Source organism: Nanorana parkeri, unplaced genomic scaffold, assembly GCF_000935625.1.
Source record: "Nanorana parkeri isolate BGI_ZX_2015 unplaced genomic scaffold, ASM93562v1 scaffold509, whole genome shotgun sequence".
In the NCBI taxonomy this organism is placed as follows: Eukaryota; Metazoa; Chordata; class Amphibia; order Anura; family Dicroglossidae; genus Nanorana; species Nanorana parkeri.
Window position 1 is genome coordinate 772,530 of NW_017306777.1, and position 14,280 is coordinate 786,809.

Here is a 14,280-nt window from a genome sequence, read left to right on the forward strand (position 1 = left end):
ATATGCTGGTGTCCATGAGAAGGGCCTTATCATTTGGCTGGAAGTAAATTGGCAATGTTTGGTAGCACAACCTTGCTACTAAATTTACCCATGATTAGCAATTGATCACTACACATGGGGAACAAATGGCTCCCTATGGAGTGTAGCATGTAGTAGATATTAATTCCTAAAGAACGCACAATGCTCCAAATTTCTTGCTACCGTAGGTGTAACAATTAATGGCTGATTTATTTAAAAAAACACGTTAAAAAAGTTCACTATGGCTCAGAAAAATAAGTATACTAAGAGATAAAGGCAGCTGAATTTATTTGCATATCTCAACTTTTACTATGAAGGTCGAGCTTGATCATGCTCCCTCCAATCTCATGATTCTGCCTAGTCCTGCTCCTTTACTGAGGTGAGTTGCCTCTCTGACCAATAAGGTAAGGTGAGGTTAAGGAAGTTAAGGAGGTAGAAGAGTGAAGTGGAAATTACCAATCAAGATCTGGATACAATTCCAGTTGCCTATATCTTTGGATATACTAATGGTGACCTCTGCATTTTGCCAGGATATGTTTAGGTGGAATTGCTGAGATTTTTGACCCGTTTACATTAGCAAATGTTGATCATAAGAAAACACTTGCTATATCTTCATAATGTGCATTCTTTCTGCATAATCAGCAGTGTTATTATGTATGTAGTCTCAGTTGTCCTCGCCTAGCAGCTGAACAACTTTCAAACTAAACATACCACAAACACTAAGAAGTGTTGTAAATACAACCATAGTTTGCTGATGTGCTGACTCTTCTTATGAGTCTCAGCACCTGTTTTCTCACTGCAGTTTGCAGCACAGAACCACAGATGTGGTACCCTGGAAAGAATTCTGGGGACTAAGGCCATTATTCTATAGCCAGAAATTTCTGTTAAGAAGGAATGGGGTCATAACAGCAATAAGTCACTCAGTATCATTGGCATCTTTAGCAGACTGCGTCACAATAGTCAAAACACAAATGAAAATAGACTGGGGATAGTCACTGTTTTAATGGAAGCAGACAAGTATCCGGGAGACTAAGCTGAGAAACTGTGTTTATTTTTTGTTCAATCTCAGTGGAACTTTGTGGACAGAAAACAAACTGCAGACATCTGGAGGAGAACAAGTGAAATGCAGACTGTATGTAAACTACCCAAAAAAAGGAGACAGAAATAAATATTCAGAGTTACTGAGAGATTATCACAGAACAGCTGTATATTAAGCTGTATCATCTTAGATTATGAGATTTGTTAGAGGACATGTCAGAAAAGGTGGATATGGCAAGTCATTGTTTTCTTTTCCTGCCAGGCCTATACCCAGGAGCTGGAGGCAAGCCACCTAAGCCAGGTAAGATTAAATAAGATAGTATTAGCATTTGCACAATGTTTTATAGTGATGTGTTGGAATGTTATACTCTTTTGCTTTCTTATGTTATTCAGGATATGGTGCCGGTCAAGTAGCAGGTGTCGGTGGTGCTGGTTATGGACCTGGAGCTGGAGCTGGTTATGGCCCTGGTGCTGGAGCTGGTTTTGGACCTGGAGCTGGTTATGGCCCTGGTGCTGGAGCTGGTTATGGCCCTGGTGCTGGAGCTGGTTATGGCCCTGGTGCTGGAGCTGGTTATGGCCCTGGTGCTGGAGCTGGTTATGGCCCTGGAGGATTAGGAGGAGGTGAGAAATAGCTGCTGCTCCTCACTGCAGAAAACATACAGAAATAGCCTATTTTCCGAATACACTCATGTGCTAGCTTCACAGTAGGCTAATCGCCTCTTTCTCCTTATACTGCCTCAGCTGCTAACATCCATAAGTTATATATATTTGTTGTGTTATACAGACATTGCCTAATTATACATTAATGCTGAAAAATGATAGGCATAATGACATGTAATACATCATACCTACAGTGTATAAACTTTGCCCTTTCTCCACCCCAACGAAAACCACTAAAAGTGTGGAGGAGCTGGGCCACAGCTCTATTGATTTTACAAAGTGTGCATATTTCAAATATTCTGGAAAATGACACTTACAGCTGATAACAAAAATCTGTGCAAATCACAGCTGAACTGTGAGTGCTCAAATAGCACAACATAGCCTAAATGTCTGTCCTGACCTGGTTCAGGACAGATATCTGACTACCAACAGTCCACAGAGGGTATCAAGCAGAGGCTATCTGACTGCTGCCAGGGTAAACCCCTTCAAAGAAGCCATCTGACTGCTGGCAAGGTAAACCCATACAAAAAAGCAGTGACGCTAAAAAACTAGTATGAGGGTGGGAACTAGTCAAGTGGCTTCAGAAATAATCAGGTCAGTTTGGCCGCCCTCAGATAACTAGTCTCCCTTTGGTCCCTTAGTGAGGACAACCATGATAATGACCTACAGTTCATTACATATTCATACATTATAGGCCAGTAAGCATCTTCTATCCATATGCTATGATTCCACCAGTCAGGAGTCCCTTTTACCATGGCTCAAGGCCCCATACATTCCACTCTCCCTGCTAATAGAGAACAAAGCATTAAGAAAGATCATAAAGAAAAACAGACAAGCTTATAAAAATAAACATTTGATGCCATTGATGAACATGGAGAATAAGGAGAGTGGACATGAGGTAACATAAAGTCTTGTTTTCTTTTCAGGTGCATACCCAGGAGGCAAACCACCTAAGCCAGGTAAGGTCAAGTAGATCTCATCTGAAATATTATGATATAATTCTGGCTCAGACTGGCATGTTCAAACTGTGACATTTGCCAGAGTGAACTGATTAGTAGTCTCAACCCTATTTTAATGAAGTACTATCACATATGCTTGATATGTTTTTGGCTCTTCAGTATTAAACCGAATTGTTGCACATTGCAGCCAATTCATTATGTGGGGTCAAATTTATAATTGTAAACATTAATATGGGCTGGTATGTTTAAAGATTACCTGTAGCATAAACCAATTTATATGCTATCCCCCACAATTGTTTAAAATTATATGGGGGAAAAAACTGTGCCTGTTTGTGTAGTCACCAGACATTGGAATACCTTGTGAGTCCTTAGCATTGATCCTGTGGTTTTATGATTACATAGGGGCATAGGGATGTTAACTGAGTCAAGCGTAACCAATTAGAAGCTATGCCTGAAGACAGATCCTCTTTGAATTGGTCGATTGACTTAGCACATAGACCATTTTGGTAAACAGCAGCTATGTTTTTCAGCAACTTTCACTCATATACTCCTACTTTTTATGCAAGAGGCTATAGGTCTACTTAAATATATTAGAGCTGCTTTCTGCAACCTCTATGCTTGACTGTAACCACTGATTTGTAATGTCTTATGTAAAAATGCAGTAATTAACAAGCCTTTTTGTATTATCAGGTTATGGAGCTGGTTATGGAGCTGGTGCTAGTTTAGGTCCAGGAGCATTAGGAGGAGCTGGATTTGGAGGTGAGGATAATTCTCCAACATAAAGCAGATAATCTATATGCAAATTATTTAGCTGAATGCAAAGATAAATCATTTCACACATTTTATAAGTAAATTACTACTAATAAGAACCAGGGAATGTCTTATAATCCCCATGCCTTAACATTTTCTAAGCGCAAGGTACATCTCCTTCAGAAATTCACCAACTACTACTGCTTTATAAAAACACATTTATTGTATGTCTCCCGGCAACAATTTTCTTATAAGGGGGTTACCCCCGCACTGCAAGGGTTAAGTGCTCATTTTGGTCTAGGTGCAAAAATAACATAGATATACTCACCTGAACCTTGCAGCAGTATGGCTGTTACAACGTTCCCTCCAGCCTCTCTCCTCCTCTACTACAGCAATGTCCAACACTCAGGACCTGCAAGGATCGGGTGAGTATAGCTTTGTTGTTATTTTTGCATCTAGACCAAAATGAGAACTTAACCCTTGCACTGTGGGAGTAGGCCCACTGCAGAGGTTAAGACAATTTTTGCCCAGCGCTCTCCTTTAACCCTTTCGCTGCCACCTTTGTATCTCATACTTCGCTGACAGCGGGCTCCTTTAAACAGACTCTGTTTACATGTGTAAAACTGACTTTCAGCTTCCCGGACTCCGCTGCCCCTCCTCTGGACCAGCATGTCAGGTGTTGTTGGGAATCAGGGAAGCAGACCAACGAACATCCATTCGCCAATCTCCACCCTGCTTTATAGGACCGGAAGCAACGCTAATTGCATCAATTCTGGACCCTCAGATGTCATTGCTTGGCTGCAGGAGACGGGCAATAAGCTATTGGAGCACGATCTGCACTCCAAATGCTTCTTTAGAGTGCAAAGGTGACATTAGGAGTCTCATTAAACCCTAATGTCACCTTAAAGCAGGGGTAGCCAAACTCAGGCCCTCTAGCTGTGGTGAAACTACAAATCCCATGATGCATCTCTCTCCGGGAGTCATGTATGTGGCTGTGAGAATCTTGCAATGCCTCATGGGATTTGTAGTTCCACCACACCTGGAGGGCCGGAGTTTGGCTACCCCTGTCTTAAAGAGTACCTGTTACCACTAGTATGCTATCACATAGGGGGCTTCTAAGCCCCTTTATGTGATAGCAGTTAAGTAACGTAAAAGAAAAAGTTTTATAAAAAGAAGATGAAATAAAGTAAATGTAAAAATAAAAAAAATTAAAGTCCCCCGCCCCAGCAAGCGTGCACATATTAACTTAAACATATGTATGAAAACAATGATCGCGCTATGTATTTTAGGTATAGTCTTGTGTGCCACAGTAAGAGTAATAATTCTAGGGACAAAATGTATGGATATTTCTAAACGCGTGACCTATGCAGGATTTTAAAGTGTCGCCCATGGACAATTTGGGGTAACGTATTTTGTCACCGTTTCACGGACGCACACAATTTTTAACGTGGGCATGTTGGGTATCTATTTACTCATCATAACCTCATCCTATATCTTTTAGAAAAAAATGGGTATTATATTGTGTTTTTGGGCACTAAAAGTATCAAACCCAAAAAGGTAGTAGAAAATTGTTAAAGAGTTGTGCTAATATTGTGCAACACAAAAATTTGCAACTGCCATCATTTTATTCTACAGGGTCTTTGCTTTCAGAAAAAATACAATGTTTTGGAGTTTTAAGTAATTTTCAGGCCTAAAATGTTGATTATAAAATGTTTGCAAAAAAAACACAAAAAAGGCCTTGGCAGCGAAAGAGTTAAAGAGCATTACCTAGTGTAGCTAAGGTTATATATAAAATCAAGGAAAGGCTGCAATAGTATCTAAATGTAAGTAATTATGTGTTCAGAGTTTGTATGTCTTTTTATTTACCGGTACTAAATTTTGGTTTAGTTTTTGATTTTGGTTTTGATTTTGGTTAGGGAATCTTTACTTAATGTTCTTTTTGGGCACATCAGCATGAATGAAAATATATAGAGAGGCTCATGAATGAATGTTCAATTTGCAGTTGTCCGTACTGTACAGCAGGTAAAAAAATAAAATAGATTTGTAAATTCTGACAAAATTCCGTGAATCCAGACATTCAGATCCATCTGAATTCCCAGGAGGCCGAATGCAAATGAATCCAAATGTTCTTTTAATGAAATTTTGGATCATCCGAATTTTGTTCAAAATGAAACTAAATCGGATACGTGACCTTTTCTGGCCAATTAGAAAACCCCGTTCAAAACTAAAACAAAATTCCAAAAGATCCGAAACCTGTAAAAAGAAAAATCCGAAACAGATTTTTTTGCCGGCTTACATGTCTATAAAATAATATACACTAAAGTCCTTCTGTGGGCAATATAAGCACTTCTATTTCCTTCTGGGTTTTCTAAGTCAGGACCATTGTACCCACAGGGGGAGTTATATTGTTTATTTTATATACCACCATGTTCTCTCAGACCGTTTACAATCATACAAAATAAATAATAATACTGTATGATTAGCTTCATAAATGATCAACCAAGCTTGCATTTTATGTTCTGAACACTAGAGGGCATACACTCCTAAGTTTAAAATATTGTGTATGTATATTTATTGATTTATTGCAATAAAACTTTTATCTTACAGGAGCTGGAGCCGGACAGCCATTAGGAGGTTGTTATTATCATTATTATTATTATAATTTCCTATTTTATTAATTTAAACTGTAGAGACTCATACAGATAATCAACTAAAATATTTTTTATTCTGCTTGCAGCCCAAAAACCAGCCAAATCCTACTACAGAGGTAACAACAACATACATATATTTTCATGTTTTTAACTATAGTTAGTGTAAAAAATCCAGTTAGGTATTCTCATTTAGAACGCTCTTCTAGAATGTAATTTCCCGCTCCTGTGATTGGCTCACTGCTGTTCCTGACATTCAGGAAGTAGTATATGGCTGCAGGGGATAGCTCACGAGTGCAATCAATGTGTGGGCATCAATAAAAATAGCAGAAGGTAGGGCTTTGTAATATGTGTAACTGAGAAGAGGACAATTATTTTTTTTTTTCTCAGCAACATAACTATAAAGAAAAAACATAATTAGACAGCTTCTTGTTAGGAAAATTTTGAGTTTATCTGTGTCACAATCTCCCAAAAAATATTAGCTAGAAGCTATAGCTGTGGGTTTTTCTTTTCAAGAGGGTCAAAAGTATACCCACGTATCTAGCCATTGTTCTACTTTCTGATGTTCCTCATCAGATAATATATCCCAGCCTGTAAACATTTGACCTCAGAATGGCCCTCCCTGATTTTGTCACGATCTTTAGTTAGCTTTTCATTGTACGTTGGATAATATATTAGATAGCAGAAAACATTAGCTGTACATTAGATATCAGACTCATAAGGTGTATCCATCCCTTAGATTGTTGAAAGTATGATCGAGCAAGCATTTCTGTCATTACCTTTCCTTCGAGATTTAATGCTCAGATTGCTAAAATATAGATATGAAAGAAAGCTTTAAGATGACCAAAAATGCAAGATGTTAGCATTAGTCCATTAGCCAGTTAGCTCAGCAATCGAGGGATGAAATGATAAGCTTTTGGTCAGTCGTACAGAACATCTACTTGTCTTCATCAGATTTTGTCCCACCACGCTTCAATGTGCTGGAGAGCCTGTAATTTAGCCATTTTCTTCTGCCATCTCTTTTAAGATTTAGTCATTACTGTATTCAGAATGTTTTAACAAAGATGCTTTATAAAATGATTGATGCTGATCCTCACTTGGCCCAGTGGATATTGTAATTCCATCATACAAGTCATTCTGTGGATCAGTACAAGAGATTATCTGATTTTTGCTAAAGCAAATATTTAAAATAATCAATGCCCCCTCCCATTTAAAATGTATTTTTCAGAGAAGATCTCTGCAGTTGTTAGAACAATGTCATGATTAGGCTTTGTAAATCATTTACTAGAGCTAGGACTGCAGGTTAGATTTGAAATCTTCATCTGCAAAAAGTGAGCTGGTTGTGCTTAAATGCTGTTTCTTGTCTCTTGGTCACCTCCCGGTTTAGCTGATACAATTGTAAGATCCGTAGCCTGCAGCGCTGTTTTACTAGTAGAGTCACTTGGGTTATTTGTAGGACCCCACTGCCTAAAGATGTTGCAGGCTAAACTGCTCCCAAATTGATCTCCTTTGGGTCCCCCTCCTCCCATTTCCTTCCTCATGTATCGTTTCCAGTCTTGGCAATCTCCCCCTGAATTTGTTCGTTGGGAAGCACCCAGCTTTTTTATGAATTCCAAGATGTAATGGTGCCGCAAGTATTGTAATGGCCATGGTATTTTCAATACAAGAAAATTGTATAAATATTTTTTTTTATTCTAAATTCTGTATAAATAACGCTCTTCTAGCACTTTTATAAGCTGTTTGGTCTATTGTATACAATTTAAGCAACAATTAATTTAAATTCAATGCAATTTGTTCCAGTGATCTGAACAATATTTCTATGTCAGGGTGATATATAGCTCTAGGTAACGAGGAAACATGGTCTGCTAATGTATCTTTACAGGAAATAAAATCTGCTTTATGCTTCCTCCTGCACTGATTTTCCTTCTGGGATATTCACCTCTGCAGTGCCAGACTAATTTATTTGTAATTGTGTAGTTATATAACTGTAGTACTACAGTCTAGAAATATGTTTTAGATGATAAGATGTGTGACTAATCACAAGCAAACTGGTGACCAGGTAGTGAGTAACTCACTATAAATTATGGATTCTCTGTTAGCCTAAAGCATCCCTCTAAATCCAAGTGTTGGCAAGCAGCTTGTCATTCTTCAACTGGAAATATCAATGGACTTTAGATATTTTTTAAAAAGGAACAAAAAGAATTCAGTTTCTAGCTTTCATTTTCATGCGTGCACTAAAAATAAAAAAACAAAACCTTGAATCTAACTAGTTGCTGTGAGCAAATCCAACTGTTCCCTTTCCTCAGCGTTTAGCTGTTATTGACAAAGTAGAATAAATATGCTGTATCAGGGAAGGATTAAGTCAGAAAGATATCTTAGGCAAGGTAGTAGCTGTGTTCTTCCCATAGCTTTGACTGCCAATGAAAAGGATTGCAATGGCACAGAGACACCATCCATTTGCGCTGTCTGTACATCAGACAATTGCCTATAAAAACACCCTCCCCTTGTTTAGCTGACAGACAAATGCCTTTTATCTCCCGGTTTACTGCAGGAGCATGAAACCTGTAGCTGGGCCCTCTGGACATCCACCAGGCCCTAGACTCCTGCCTAAATTACCTAAATGATGTAATGCAACCTATAGCAAAAATGAGAATTGTGAAAGGTTTAGATGTTAACTTGCCCCAAAACTGATATTTTAGCTTATGGGGAGCTCTAGTGTGTTGAATCATAGGCCGGTTATTTGTATCTAATGAAATTTCCACTGGAGAGTCTTTTAACCCGTTCCACAAGACAAGATATCAACCTCTTTTAGCTCGGCTGTCCAAATCTTTGTTCTATATTAATGAGACTCAAATAGTGGATTGTGACACATGAAAATAACTTTAATAATGGCAATAGGAAATCACTGAGAAGTATGGTGGTAATATTTCATATCTGTAGCACTTTTTTAAAAATGTGAGAAGCCAGCGTGTGATTCAACGTTCCATTAACCACAAAAAAGGAAATACCAATTTTGTGTGAAGAGGAAGCAAAATGAATATCTGCTTTCAGGAAATTAAAATGTTCCCGCTGTGAACTGAAATCCAAAGAAATTGAAGCAACCTTCTAAAAAAAAAACGAAATTTACATTTGCACACTACTTATATATTAATTTCAGTGTACACTATCCTGTTGATAAGTGAATCATCTGTGTTTCTTTTTAGGTGGTGGTCTTTGTGGCCAAGGGAAGTACTGTGGCAGGCGGAGAAAATAACCAGTCAGAGAGCTACGAGTAACCTCATCAACTATGGTGCTACTGCATGGTGTGAATGTAAAAGGATTCAAGTATCCCCCCTGTTTTTTCCACCCTCAAATCCATTCTCTCAATTCCTTCCCCACCCTTCCATCCTCCTGCCCCTTGAACGTCCACCTGTATACAATGAGTCAGGCAGCTACACTTTATGCCATGAGCCTGCAGTCTGACATTAATAAAATGTCAGGCAAACATATACACACAAGTTGATACTGTATGAATATGTCTGTAATGTGTGTATGTGTACGTGCCAATAAATCAGAACACAATCTATGAATGCACATTAAGAAATCTACGGAATTGTGCATACTTGTATACAGTACACTCATCAACAAGTATGGACATACATGCACTATATATATAAATATATTTAAAGTATACAGACGTGCACACATCTATGCATAGGAGTTGGTTGGCATTCATCTAGACCACCATGAGACTACATTGGTCCACTACAGAGGCGGGGGGGGGAAAACCTTCAAAATAAAATCTGCTTTATGCTTCCTCCTGCACTGATTTTCCTTCTGGGATATTCACCTCTGCAGTGCCAGACTAATTTATTTGTAATTGTGTAGTTATATAACTGTAGTACTACAGTCTAGAAATATGTTTTAGATGATAAGATGTGTGACTAATCACAAGCAAACTGGTGACCAGGTAGTGAGTAACTCACTATAAATTATGGATTCTCTGTTAGCCTAAAGCATCCCTCTAAATCCAAGTGTTGGCAAGCAGCTTGTCATTCTTCAACTGGAAATATCAATGGACTTTAGATATTTTTTAAAAAGGAACAAAAAGAATTCAGTTTCTAGCTTTCATTTTCATGCGTGCACTAAAAATAAAAAAACAAAACCTTGAATCTAACTAGTTGCTGTGAGCAAATCCAACTGTTCCCTTTCCTCAGCGTTTAGCTGTTATTGACAAAGTAGAATAAATATGCTGTATCAGGGAAGGATTAAGTCAGAAAGATATCTTAGGCAAGGTAGTAGCTGTGTTCTTCCCATAGCTTTGACTGCCAATGAAAAGGATTGCAATGGCACAGAGACACCATCCATTTGCGCTGTCTGTACATCAGACAATTGCCTATAAAAACACCCTCCCCTTGTTTAGCTGACAGACAAATGCCTTTTATCTCCCGGTTTACTGCAGGAGCATGAAACCTGTAGCTGGGCCCTCTGGACATCCACCAGGCCCTAGACTCCTGCCTAAATTACCTAAATGATGTAATGCAACCTATAGCAAAAATGAGAATTGTGAAAGGTTTAGATGTTAACTTGCCCCAAAACTGATATTTTAGCTTATGGGGAGCTCTAGTGTGTTGAATCATAGGCCGGTTATTTGTATCTAATGAAATTTCCACTGGAGAGTCTTTTAACCCGTTCCACAAGACAAGATATCAACCTCTTTTAGCTCGGCTGTCCAAATCTTTGTTCTATATTAATGAGACTCAAATAGTGGATTGTGACACATGAAAATAACTTTAATAATGGCAATAGGAAATCACTGAGAAGTATGGTGGTAATATTTCATATCTGTAGCACTTTTTTAAAAATGTGAGAAGCCAGCGTGTGATTCAACGTTCCATTAACCACAAAAAAGGAAATACCAATTTTGTGTGAAGAGGAAGCAAAATGAATATCTGCTTTCAGGAAATTAAAATGTTCCCGCTGTGAACTGAAATCCAAAGAAATTGAAGCAACCTTCTAAAAAAAAAACGAAATTTACATTTGCACACTACTTATATATTAATTTCAGTGTACACTATCCTGTTGATAAGTGAATCATCTGTGTTTCTTTTTAGGTGGTGGTCTTTGTGGCCAAGGGAAGTACTGTGGCAGGCGGAGAAAATAACCAGTCAGAGAGCTACGAGTAACCTCATCAACTATGGTGCTACTGCATGGTGTGAATGTAAAAGGATTCAAGTATCCCCCCTGTTTTTTCCACCCTCAAATCCATTCTCTCAATTCCTTCCCCACCCTTCCATCCTCCTGCCCCTTGAACGTCCACCTGTATACAATGAGTCAGGCAGCTACACTTTATGCCATGAGCCTGCAGTCTGACATTAATAAAATGTCAGGCAAACATATACACACAAGTTGATACTGTATGAATATGTCTGTAATGTGTGTATGTGTACGTGCCAATAAATCAGAACACAATCTATGAATGCACATTAAGAAATCTACGGAATTGTGCATACTTGTATACAGTACACTCATCAACAAGTATGGACATACATGCACTATATATATAAATATATTTAAAGTATACAGACGTGCACACATCTATGCATAGGAGTTGGTTGGCATTCATCTAGACCACCATGAGACTACATTGGTCCACTACAGAGGCGGGTGAAGTAAAACCTGCAAAATAGTGCTGGTAAATACTACCATGACTTGATCTTAAACAGATAAGTATTGGTAAAGCCAAATACAAACTCAATTGTGTAACCTTGTAGGTTATTTTGCCTCTGTCAGGATAAATATAGTGGAAATACAAGGACTACTGGTGGCCTGGTACTGGGCCAGTAAATAAGATTTGCTCCACCTGTTTAAGAGCTGCCAATCAACCCCTTCTTCTGACCCATTGTCTTGTTCCTGTCTCTCACACCATGGCCCCAATAAGTTGTTGTTGCTGTAACTTATCCTTGGAATTAAATCCATTGTAATGCAATTGGCCTGCGACTGTACAGGATATTTTTTTTATATATGTTATTTGTCTTAATAAAGTGTGTGACTTCTCCCTCTCCCCGGGGGGAGCGTGATGGAAGAGATTTCAGAAGCATCATCCTTGAAATTTACATATTTCCTACCTTTTTGCAATAAAATGCAGAGCTTTTTTTTTTTTACTTGTGCCATTCTCTGCAGATCTGTTAAAAGTGGGAGGCATTACCCTTTATTTTCAGGGGTGCCTACCAAAGCTTCTCTGAAGTTAGGGAGAGAGACAATGTCAAGAGAGCAGGGAACAAGAACTGATATACTTGTAATTATTATTTTTATTTGTCTCTAAATACATGTGTAACATATTTAAACCTTGAGGCATGGAAGAAATTAAAAGTAAAAATAAAGATTGTGAGATTAGGTAGAGTGAAGTCTCCCCCCTCTCAGGCTTTGTCTTCGCTCCGTCTTCCCCGCTAACCAAAAAAGCTGCAGGAAGCTCTAGAGTCTTCCACCCAATGTCTTTGGTTGTGAGGGGGTGTGTTTGATGTGTGAATGCCTTAGTTTACTGACCACCCCCTCATATTCCTCCTCTCAATGTATTCCCTCTTTTACTGCCTCCAATGGAAAAAAAATACACTTTTTTTGTAAAAATAATACTGAAAAAAAGTTATTAAAAGTAATTTTGCTTAAATAAGAATAAAGAAATCTTTTTAATTGAAATATTGTTTGGGTTTTTTTTTACACTTTGGTTACTGAGATGCCTATGGCTAATAAATCTTGATGCCCTACTGCTGTACAGATTCATGGATCAAGAAAGTAGAAAGTCTGTTTTATCAAACCTTTTCAAAATGAAAGTGAATCTAAACCAAAGGTTTTTTGATAGAGCAGTTCAAACTCCTGTCAGGGTTTTATTGCTGTCCATGTACCATTAGGGAAAATACTTTCCCTTCCTGTGCCAGAGACACAACAAGAAGTGAAAAGTTATATCCTTTTAGCTATCAAATATACGGGTGTTCGCAGTTGAAGAGTTATCTATTTAGTCCATATATTTCTACTCAGATAACTACTAAAAGCCCAGGACTGTCCCTAAGGTATTCGCCGCCTGAGGTATTGTGCTGTTGTTCAGGAAAGGGGGGTGGGGTTGGGGAGGCTGGAGTGCTGGCAGGGAACGGTCACTGGTTGCGCTCAATTGTCGTTCAGGTGGGGATTGAGACGGATGCCGCTCAGATCACTGATGTCACCGGTTGCCAGTAGCTAGGAGGAATGCATGCCACAGTGTCCTGCTCAGCATCTGGCAAGCGGTGATGTCAGTGAGCTGGCCAGGACGTCACATGTTGCTAAGTGCAGCTTTGCTAATGCCATTAAAAAACTATTCTGTTCCAATTTGGGAATGCTAAACACAAATCTTAATGGGAGCGCGTACTGTCACTTTAAATAAGCTTCTAGCAGGCTTCAGCAGGCTATAAGCAAGCTTCAGTTGTGCTTAAACATATTGAAGCCTGCTACTAGTTTGTCTTAAGTGACAGTCAGCACCCCCATTAAGATTTGTGTATAACCTTCCCTCTCTGAAGCTAAATGATACTTTAAAGTCTCCAACAAAGTTATCTGAAAGCTCTGCAAATGTTTTTCAGAAGCTTGCTGTTAATGCTGCTCTTTTTTAAAGCTGAAGCCTGTGTGATCAAGACCTCATAGATTACAATTTCTATTATGTTCTGTTCCAGAGACAATAGTCCCCAGGGCAAATAAAGAAGGTGAATCTGCTCAGTGGGGTCACAGAGTTGACAGAAGTTCTAAACTAGCACTATATCAAAAACGAAAAAGGTTTTTTTGTGGTTTGAGATATACTTTAAATAGCGAGGTAAAGATGAAGATGAAGATGCATTTGAAACAGTTCATAAAGACCATGCATTATAGTTTAAAACATGTGTGAAGTAAAGGGTGCACAGCCTCCTTTTTGGTAGGACCTAGGACTCTATTACCAGAGAAAGCGTGTGCCCTGCCATATTATGGGATTTGTAAAATCTGAGCAAAGTCTTAAACTCAACAGTGTGTATAGTTAGTGGATTCCGAATACAGATTATTTATGTTCTTCTTTAAAGGTAACTCATGGTGTAAGTGGGAGGTATTCAGATCTAGGTCATAATAGCTACACATCAAAAGTAAGGCCAACAAGGAACAAAGACTTCCTACTCTGGTATATAGGTGTTTTCTGTCTAGATATAGTTGTATTGCACATCCCCCCCCCGCCCCCC

At 38.6% G+C, this 14,280-nt stretch overlaps 1 protein-coding gene across 1 annotated transcript in view; it reads left to right on the forward strand.

Annotated features, from left to right (window-relative positions):
* Nucleotides 1–9,743, forward strand: part of ELN (elastin) — an 82,721-nt gene extending 72,978 nt beyond the window's left edge. Inside the window, exons 33-39 of the mRNA XM_018561242.1 lie at nt 1,319–1,357; nt 1,450–1,677; nt 2,643–2,675; nt 3,366–3,434; nt 6,033–6,059; nt 6,163–6,192; nt 9,277–9,743. Coding sequence (XP_018416744.1) covers nt 1,319–1,357; nt 1,450–1,677; nt 2,643–2,675; nt 3,366–3,434; nt 6,033–6,059; nt 6,163–6,192; nt 9,277–9,326 — 476 coding nt within the window. The 3' untranslated portion in view covers nt 9,327–9,743. The remainder of the gene's footprint in view (nt 1–1,318; nt 1,358–1,449; nt 1,678–2,642; nt 2,676–3,365; nt 3,435–6,032; nt 6,060–6,162; nt 6,193–9,276) is intronic.
* The last annotated feature ends 4,537 nt before the right edge of the window (nt 9,744–14,280 follow it).